Source organism: Hydra viridissima, unplaced genomic scaffold, assembly GCF_058129835.1.
Source record: "Hydra viridissima isolate aposymbiotic clone 2 unplaced genomic scaffold, HvirCarnegie_v1 scaffold_1, whole genome shotgun sequence".
Classification (NCBI taxonomy): Eukaryota; Metazoa; Cnidaria; class Hydrozoa; order Anthoathecata; family Hydridae; genus Hydra; species Hydra viridissima.
In genome coordinates, this window is record NW_028324300.1 from 38,799,347 (window position 1) to 38,809,717 (window position 10,371).

The window sequence follows — 10,371 nt, forward strand, 5'->3', positions numbered from 1 at the left end:
AAAATTTTTATGTGCAATATTAGATTCATAAGGTATCAATATTTAAAATAATAATAATGTTATATTGGTCTAAAGGAATAAAATTTCACCCTGTCTCATCATTAATCCTAGTGGCTATCACAAGTTCTATAATTGCTGTCCACAGATATGTCCTTAGAATAAAGTACCACTGCAATTCAACAAAGCATGATGTACAGATGAAGTTGCCAATTATGCCATTGTTATCAAAGGCTCTTTTATCACTAGTGCATGAACTGTAAAAATATTTAACTCAATATTTCACACAGACAGCCAGTCTTCATTGCACTTAGAATGCTCAGCATTGAAGTACTGACTTTTACAAGAAAATCCTCTCCAGTTTTCTTCTTTGCATCTTGTTTGGCTTTGCTCAAACAACAGTAGACAATGATTTTGCTTTAGTGCTGTTCTTCAGAGCCAAAGTTTCTTTCTTATCTTTCATTTTCTTCTGTCTTTCCATCTCTTGATTGTGTGTTACTTTGGCAACTTGCTCATTGAATTTTGACTGATAAAGGTTTTCTAATGCCAGTATGAAAAACTTTATGTTGAGTTTCTTGGCATCTCATTTACTTTTTGAGTGTACAATTTTGGATAAGGCAAAGTATGAACATCTGGGTTTATTGGACTTGATGTATTTTCAAATAGGAAAAGCTCACTATGAATTGGTCACAGAAGAGTTGATATCATATTTTGATCAGTTTCCACCACCACATTTTTTGATACTGCAGTGCAGACAAGGAACCTTAAAAATATTGTACATAACAACAACTGTGAGAAAATCAGTACCCTTGGAGACTGTTGCTATTGTGTTGCAGGATGCCCTGTAGAGTCAGAGCATCATCATTATCATTTTGATTTTAGTGTTGCATGTTTGATAGTGAGACAACATTTTTCTCTAAGTAAATCTTCTAGGATCATCCAGGTTGATAGCCATGCTCATATCACTCTGTGTGTTCATCACAACCTCCAACACTGACAAGACAAGTGATTTAATTGATTATGTTGAGTAAATGTACCATTTATTCAGTATTCAGCCGGCATTTTTTACCAACTTTCAGGTTAGGCACAATATATCAAATTCAGACTTCCATCATTCTTAGCAGAATAGGCTATTTTGTACAAATCAAGTTACTGTGCAGTAAATGCCACTTTCAATTATATACCACTTACTTTCTCTGTTATTTTTTCATTTGCCCAAATTTATAATTCCTCCAATCTAATTATTGCTCAAGATTCTCATTAGCCTGGTTGTTAACTAAAATTCCATCAATAGAGTCACAACAATTGATGATGCAACAGCAATTGATGTTTTTTCTTAGCCTCTGATGACTGATATACTGTCAATAATATCTGATTCTCTTTTCACAGCACAAGGAGTTCATGGAATGTATGCCTAAGAATTTAATCTGGGTTGAACAGAAAAATACTGCATGCCTGTTTTGCACAAATACCTCGACAATAAACAGTGCCTACTGTATAAGCCATTATAAAGGCTGTCCAGAATGATAATGACCCATGGGGCTTTTGAAATATTTTGAGAACCACTTATTCAATTTTGATCATTTGTACATTGTTTTAAACCAAATTTATCTCTCTTTCAAATAATATAATGGTTGTTTTAAAAGGGTTGATAGTAAACAAAGGAAATTTATTCGCAAGTAAAAGTGAAAAAAATCATTTTCGACAACTGGCTTAAAAATGATTCTGATAAATTTGCTTGCAAGAAAAAAATTCAAAGGAAGATTTTCAGTTGTATCATTAAATTGTGATATGAAAGTCAAGGATTCAAAAGAAAGTTGAGAAACTGAGAAAGAGGTCCATCAAGTTTAAAACTTGATCAAAAAGTGATAATGGGAATCAATGCAAATCCAGAGTACTTCATTAAAAAAAAAACTGATCTTTCCAAGTCAACAATCCATGTAGTCAGAAAGATGGTAAGAGAAATTCCCTGGAAGATCCAATCAGCAAAAAAAAACAGCTTTTTTTTTTAATTTTAAAAGTGCATTTTAATGATGATGAAACTGCAAACAGGACTGTTCAACTGGTTGATGCAGGTCAGAAAATTTATACAACCCTAAAAGGAAGAAAACCTGATGTTTTGCTAAAAATAATAAAAACTAAACAAAATCCTTAAGTCGTTATCATTCCAAACAGTTTTTAAAAGGAAATTATCACAATAATTGTAAATTACATAACTAATAATCACATTAATAATTTACAAAAACTTAATGTTAAAAGGTGTAAAGCTAAAAAAACTATGCAATTTAATTTTTTGATATTCATTAGGAAAATCAACTTCCATCGGATTTCAATAAAAAATCAACACATGTAAAATATCAGAAATGTCAGATAACGTAAACAAGTGTTGAAAAAGAAATTCATATTTGTTTACCATTCTGAAAATACATCAAGTGTTACCAAGAAACTACACCATCTCGAATCAAACCAAGGAAAAATAGCCATTGAGAGGTCAATTTACCAAATGGTAAATTTGTTAATTTTAAAAAGAAACAAACTTAAACATATATAAATGGATTACATTTGATTGTCATAACTTTTATTGTTTTTCAATAAGCTCATTAACCCCCTTGTCATTTAAACCTACTATTTGAATGTTTATATTATATTATAGATTTCGTTTTTGAAAACTGTTACATATAGAAGTGATGAGTATCATATGATCATATCAATCGCAGAAAATCTAGAGCAAATCTTACATTAACACTGAAAACATTAGGAATCTTTAGTTTTCCAACTGTCAACTCAACTTTCTGAAAATGCACTTCATCAGCTTCAATATCAGACAAACCATGCTTTGTTGACAAACTGAGTCTTGCTTTCTGAAGACCACCATCATCATAATCTAAAATAAAAAATGCAGGTCTTTTTTGAACCTAACAAACAAACACCACATCGCAGCATCAATAACCAAGCATAACCTGGGATATTTACAAAAACCAGCAAGTTCCATAAAATATACTGCATTTAAGAAAAGTCACACATTACTGAGTAGCCCCATTCCATTTGTAGATTAAAAAGGTACAAAAATCTAGTGAGAAAACAACTTTAGCTTACTTTTCTGGTTAGCAAGGGTCTTTGCTTCATCATCATCTGTGATATCTTTAGACTCTGATTCTTTTCCTGTAACTGGGCTGCCACTTTCAATATCAAAAACGCCCTCACTTTGCACTTCTGTTATTAACTCAGCAGCTGAGATCTCCTCAGACTGGATCTCCTTTAATGGAAGATTGATGCTTAAGTCTTTTGTGTTAACACTGTTGATGATTTCAGCCTTGTTAACAGATACAGGATCACTGCTATCAGCAAAACAACTATCACCAAGGGCAGAAGGGTACCTACTAAAAGTGCTGTTTGGAATCAAGTCTCCTTCTGTGAAAACAGGTGAGTGTTTTATAACACCATCTTCGCTTGAAAACATCATTTGAGAAACTTTACCTGGTCTCATCCTAGATGTACTTTGGGACTTGTCACTAATAGGTGATTTTAACTCCTCATGAGATACCTATCAAAAACATATGCATTGCCTTAGCATAAAAACATCAATGTTTACCTTAAAACTTGCACTTTATGTTTTAACAACTATAAAAACTAAAACAGAATGGTATAACCACTACAACATCTTCTTTTAGCATAAGATGTCCTATGCTAAAAGTTAATTAGAGTGTAATCTAATTGATAAAAAAACTGATATAAGTAGAACATTTAATTTGTGAAAAATGCTGCATGTAGCAGTGGAGTGTCATTTGATCACATCAATCAAACAGAATCAAAAGCAAGCCTTACATTGACACTGAAAACATCTGGAATCTTTAGTTTTCCAACTGTCAACTCAACTTTCTGAGAATGCACTTCATCAGCTTCAATATCAGACAAACCATGCTTTGTTGACAAACTGAGTCTTGTTTTTTGAAGACCAACATCATCATGATCTAAAAAAAAAATGCAGGTCTTTTTTGAACCTAATAAACAAACACCACATCGCAGCATCAATAACCAAGTATAACCTGGGCTATTTACAAAAACCAGCAAGTTCCATAGAATATACTGCATTTAAGAAAAGTCACACATTACTGAGTAGCCCCATTCCATTTGTAGATGAAAAAGGTACAAAAATCTAGTGAGAAAACAACTTTAGCTTACTTTTTTGGTTTGCAAGACTCTTTGCTTCATCATCATCTGTGATATCTTTAGACTCTGATTCCTTTCCTGTAACTGGGCTGCCACTTTCAATATCAAAAAAGCCCTCACTTTGCACTTCTGTTATTAACTCAGCAGCTGAGATCTCCTCAGACTGGATCTCCTTTAATGGAAGATTGATGCTTAAGTCTTTTGTGTTAACACTGTTGATGATTTCAGCCTTGTTAACAGATACAGGATCACTGCCATCAGCAAAGCAACTATCACCAAGAGCAGAAGGGTACTTACTAAAAGTGCTGTTTGGAATCAAGTCTTCTTCTGTGGAAACAGGCGAGTGTTTTACAACACCATCTTCGCTTGAAAACATCAGTTGAGAAACTTTACCTGGTCTCATCCTAGAAGTGCTTTGGGACTTGTCACTAATAGGTGATTTCAACTCCTCATGAGAAACCTATCAAGAACATATGCAACCATTGTTTTAGTATAAAAACATCAATGATCACCTTAAAACTTGCACTTTATGTTTTAACGACTATAAAAACTAAAACAAAATGGTATGACCACTATAGCATCTTCTTTTACCATAGAATAGGGGAGACCGGGGCTAGTTGGCTACAGTTTTAGTTTTTGAGCTCTGTGCATTTCTGGGTGAGTTTTCTTGAGGATATGAAATTCCAGTTCAAAAGAATATAAACTTGGTAAGGATGTTTAAGTGACAAACATTAAAAAAAAAAAAAAATTGGCGGCCAAAAAGGGCCTCCAAAAAACAAAAATGTATGTGCCATTTTATCCCTGCCCAGGGTAAGTTGCCTATACTCTCAGGGTAAGTTGGCTTACCATACAAAAAGAGACAAGTTTATCAACATTAAGCATCTACTTCAAGTGCGTCTTTTTTTATGAAAACTCTTGATGATTTTTATCCAACAATATTTTTTGACTTTAACTTATATTGCCCTTAAGTCGATTGAATAGTTTTTTCTTCTATAAAAATAGTAGCAACAGCATTTTTTGTAACATTTTTAGAACTTACAGGCCTGTCTACTTTTCTTTTATAATTTCTCATGTCTGTAGATCTGTAGTGTTATATAACTTAAGTGAATTTACGGCTAATACAAAAAGTTCTAAGTTGGTACATGTTGCCAATTAGTCCCACAATTATTGTGCCAACTAGCCACAAAAGCTTTTTGCTCACAAAATGGCTTATAAATCCTCAAAAACGCAAAATATAAAGAAACACAAAAGGTGACTGGTTAGAGTGAACCATACAACTCCTACATCTATTCAAGTTTACTTCAAGCTAATGGTGTTGCTTATTAAAATTGAAAAAGTAATATAGTTACAAAAGTTACAAAATGAGTAGAAAAAAAAAAAAATTGCTAAAACTTGTATGAGCATATGCATATAGCCCTGATACTACATTGGAAGATGAATTAGTTAAGAGGGAAGGTTCCATGTGAACTTTGGAAATTTCTGGTTGAAAATTCCAAAGTTAAACGCAGTGTGTCAACTTATCCCTGTAGCCAACTAGCCCCGGTCTTCCCTATCTAGTTCATTAGAGTGTAATCATTAATTTTACAAACAATGTAACACATTTAAAACTGATATAAGTAGAACATTTAATTTGTGGAAAATGCTGCATGTAGTAGTGGAGTGTCATTTGATCACATCAATCAAACAGAATCAAAAGCAAGTCTTACATTGACACTGAAAACATCAGGAATCTTTAGTTTTCCAACTGTCAACTCAACTTTCTGAAAATGCACTTCATCAGCTTCAATATCAGACAAACCATGCTTTGTTGACAAACTGAGTCTTGTTCTTTGAAGACCAACATCATCATGATCTAAAAAAAAAAAAAAGCAGGTCTTTTTGAACCTAATAAACAAAACAAACACCACAACATTAACATCGACAACAAAACATAACCTGGGATATTTATAAAAACCAGCAAGTTCCATAAAATATACTGCATTAAAGAAAAGTCACACATTACTGAGAAGCTCCATTCCATTTGTAGATGAAAAAGGTACAAAATATCTAGTGAGAAAACAACTTTAGCTTACTTTTCTGGATTGCAAGACTCTTTGCTTCATCATCATCTGTGATATCTTTAGACTCTGATTCCTTTCCTGTAACTGGGCTGCCACTTTCAATATCAAAAAAGCCCTCACTTTGCACTTCTGTTATTAACTCAGCAGCTGATATCTCCTCAGACTGGATCTCCTTTAATGGAAGATTGATGCTTAAGTCTTTTGTGTTAACACTGTCGATGATTTCAGCCTTGTTAACAGATACAGGATCACTGCTATCAGCAAAACAACTATCACCAAGGGCAGAAGGGTACTTACTAAAAGTACTGTTTGGAATTAAGTCTCCATCTGTGGAAACAGGTGAGTGTTTTATAACACCATCTTCGCTTGAAAACATCAGTTGAGAAACTTTACCTGGTCTCATCCTAGATGTGCTTTGGGACTTGTCACTAATAGGTGATTTCAACTCCTCATGAGATACCTATCAAAAACATATGCAACCATTGTTTTAGTATAAAAACATCAATGTTCACCTTAAAACTTGCACTTTATGTTTTAACAACTATGAAAACTAAGACAAAATGGTATGACCACTACAGCATCTTCTTTTAGCTTATGATATCTAGTTAATTAGTGTGTAATCATTATTTTTACAAACAAACATTTTAACACATTTAAAACTGATAAAAGTAGAACATTTAATTTGTGAAAAATGCTGCATGTATTAGTGGAGTGTCATTTGATCACATCAATCAAACAGAATCAAAAGCAAGCCTTACATTGACACTGAAAACATCAGGAATCTTTAGTTTTCCAACTGTCAACTCAACTTTCTGAGAATGCACTTCATCAGCTTCGATATCAGACAAACCATGTTTTGTTGACAAACTGACTCCTATTTCTTTTATTTCCTTTTCTTGGCCTTAAACAAAATTTTCTGATAAGAAATAGTTGTTTTTTTAACATTTTTCATTTAGTAATACTTTTAATATTTGAAAATTAAACTTATGTTTTCAACAAGCAAAAGTAAATTTATGAAAAGAGTTTTTGTCAGTTGTTTTTAATTAAATGCAAAAGAGATTTCTCGTACCAAATTCTTTTTCTAGCTTTGAACTCTTATTATTTTCTTCATTTAAGTTTGTGGCTGGTACACTTATGCAATCATTTTTAGCTACTTGACTGAGTGAGACATTTAATGCAGGATTATCCCAAAGAACAGAGAAGTACTTCTGAGTGACATCTTCTTTTAAGTCTCTTAGATTGACAACTGCTACTTCTTTGCAATGTGCTATTTTTGAATTCACTTCCACAATTAATGTGGTATTAACTGGCAAGGACTCTATTTGAGAAAATTCCTCATGTGATTTATCATCCACAGACTTAGCCTACAAATAATTTCAAACAACTTCAAAATTAAGTCTATAAAAAACCTAAATAAAAAGTTTTAAAAAGATACAAAAATGTAATTATAATTATAAATACCTTTGTAACTATAATTATAAATATTTGGTGTGTTAAAAAATACTTAAACTATAAAAACATTTGAAATGATGTAAACATGAAATAATTTAAAAATACTTTAAAATTTCATGAACTTTAAAATGCCTTTAAACTTTATAATAAAACTAATAATACTAAAATAATAATAATAAAATTTAAAATAATAATAATAAAATTTAAAATAATAATAATAAAATTTAAAATGATAATAATAAAATTTAAAATAATAATAACAAAATTTACCATGAAGCTTATAATAATGATTTAACAAAAATATTTTATCATTAAACATTGTGAAATAACAGTTTGTAATTGTAATTACCAATCAAATTAATTTTTTAATTGTTATTATCAATCAAATTAAGTTTATAATTGTACTTACCAATCAAATTAGAATATTTTATTAAATTACATAGGGATTAAAAAATTTTTTACGAATGTCTGAAATTTTTGAACACAGGATATTCCCATATACTTGATTATTTTCATATCTGAGCTTTGGGGAGGCCTCATCCTCCATCTGACTTTACCACTCAAGAAGTATTTTATGCTGTTATCTCGTTTAAAAGAAAAATTATCTCCAGTAAAGTGATTCCCAAATGGAATAGCATTTTGGAATACTACTTTCAATTAACAAGTTTCATATTCCTACCATTTTCACCAACAGTTTTGGTTTTTTTGGCTTTTAAACCAGTAAAAGTGCACTCCCTAAACTTAACAGACTTCTGTGTTTTATAGTTGGGCACAACCAAAGTCATATGCTTCTCCAGGTCTTCTTGGTACAAAGTGCCTTCTTTACTTACCAATCAGGTAAATGTTATTGCAAACATGTTTCTGTGGTGCTCTTAAAATTTTTTCAAATTTTAAAATTACCCAATAGGCATTAAGTGTATAATGTCGCTTATAAAAAGAAAACATTGTTTTTAAAGAATTAAGTTTTTCACTAAATTTCTAGAAAGGCTATTTTTTTTAACTAAATATTGAAGTTTGCAGATTTTCCCTCGTTGACCATAATAAATATCTTAACAATGCTTCAGAAAATTATTTTAAAAAAAGGTTTTTTATTTTTTAAGTTATATCTGAAGATGCAAAAACAATGACCGAACCTTGAAAGCTTCAGGAAGTTTTTTTATTGCAAGTTTTCTTTCTTCGTTAAAAAGATCTTCATTTTTTTGATATTCTAAATTAAATACATCTCTTTAAAATCCAAAAAAAAGAAAAAAAATTGAGAAAGTATTTTTTGGAATTCATTTTCAATAGGCAAATTTAAGATTAAAAATCTTTAAAATTTTTAATAAACTTTTTAAATATCTTAAAAATGTGTTTTTTTCAAATAAGTTTTTTAAATAATCTAGTAATTGAAATAAAATCATTTCACAAAACAAATCTTACAGACCTTTGTTATCATCACCAGATGTTGACGTCTCTTCTGTATTATGATGTAAATTTTCAAGATGGTCTCCAAGAACTTTAACATCAGATTCACTAACTTCATCTGGCAAAATGTCTACATAAATGTCACTGTCATCACTATCATCATCAGATTCTTCATCCATGACATCTTTTTCAACACTGTTAGAAAAATCTTCAAGAGAAGAATCCCCACTTTCATTAAAAATAAAATCATTTTCAAAGTGATCATCAAGAGTATTAGTTGATAGAATAACATCTTCTTCTACTTTATTAAGGTTATTGGCAGTTTTCGCTTTATCAGCAACATCTTCCCTATTGATTAGTGACGGTTCATCTTTTTTGGTTGAGATTTCTTCATTGTGATGAATATGCTCTTCATTAAGAGATATTTTAATGGGCTTAACAGATGCTTTTGCAAAACTTGTAAAATACTTGAGAAACTCTTGAACATCTTTAAAATTCTCCAACAGATCAACTTCAGCTTCATTGCAATCCGAATCTACAAACTGTTTATCAATTTTATTTACTTCTTCCATATACTCAGTTATTGTGCTATTCTCACCCAGCTGCCTAAGTGAGTTTTTATTTTCCTCATCAAAATGGTTTCCAAGAACTTTGGCATTAGATTCACTTTCTTCATCTGGCAAGATGTCTACATAAATATCACTATCATCGCTATCATCATCAGATTCTTCATCCATGACATCTTTTTCAACACTGGTAGGAAAATCTTCAAGAGAAGAATCACAACTTTCATTGAAAAAAAAATCATTTTCAAAGTGATCATCACGAATACTAGTTGATAGAATAACATCTTCTTCTACTTTGTTAATGTTAATGGCAGTTTTCGCTTTATCAGCAGGATTTTCTCTGTAGATTAATAATGGTTCACCTTTTTTGGTTGATGTTTCTTCATTATAGTGTACATGCTCTTCATTAAGAGATATTTGAATGGGCTTAACAGATGCCTTTGCAACACTCTTGAAGTGAACAAGGAATTCTTGATAATCATCATAATCACCTAGAGTATTCAAGGTGGCTATATACATTCAAGATGGCTACATTGAACTTTGGTATAAAAAAAAGTACAAAAAATATCAAAAAAGTAATTTATATTTACAGATTGTAACTCAATAGTTTTTTGAACTTTTCAAGTCTTGCAGATAAAATCTCTACCCAGCAAGCACACGACGTTGAAATAACATTGATCAACGTTATTTCAACGTTATTTCAACGTTGTGTGCTTGCTGGG

The 10,371-nt window shown here is 31.3% G+C and overlaps 1 protein-coding gene and 1 long non-coding RNA gene across 7 annotated transcripts in view; one reads left to right on the forward strand and one right to left on the reverse strand.

Moving 5' to 3' along the window:
- LOC145192537 (uncharacterized) overlaps nucleotides 1–10,371 on the reverse strand; it is a 60,292-nt gene that overhangs the window by 25,258 nt on the left and 24,663 nt on the right. For 3 of the 4 annotated variants that reach the window (XM_090096633.1, XM_090096638.1, XM_090096624.1), the window contains exons 11-20: nucleotides 9,103–10,140; nucleotides 8,813–8,886; nucleotides 7,297–7,591; nucleotides 6,986–7,128; nucleotides 6,240–6,687; nucleotides 5,874–6,019; nucleotides 4,180–4,627; nucleotides 3,823–3,968; nucleotides 3,094–3,541; nucleotides 2,736–2,881 (exon numbers count right to left, since the gene is read on the reverse strand). In XM_090096633.1, the coding sequence (XP_089952759.1) occupies nucleotides 2,736–2,881; nucleotides 3,094–3,541; nucleotides 3,823–3,968; nucleotides 4,180–4,627; nucleotides 5,874–6,019; nucleotides 6,240–6,687; nucleotides 6,986–7,128; nucleotides 7,297–7,591; nucleotides 8,813–8,886; nucleotides 9,103–10,140 (3,332 nt within the window). The remainder of the gene's footprint in view (nucleotides 1–2,735; nucleotides 2,882–3,093; nucleotides 3,542–3,822; nucleotides 3,969–4,179; nucleotides 4,628–5,873; nucleotides 6,020–6,239; nucleotides 6,688–6,985; nucleotides 7,129–7,296; nucleotides 7,592–8,812; nucleotides 8,887–9,102; nucleotides 10,141–10,371) is intronic. The other variant, XM_090096626.1, reaches the window with a different exon arrangement.
- LOC149894882 (uncharacterized) overlaps nucleotides 1–10,371 on the forward strand; it is a 55,173-nt gene that overhangs the window by 18,754 nt on the left and 26,048 nt on the right. The gene's annotated exons all lie outside the window — the stretch shown is intronic.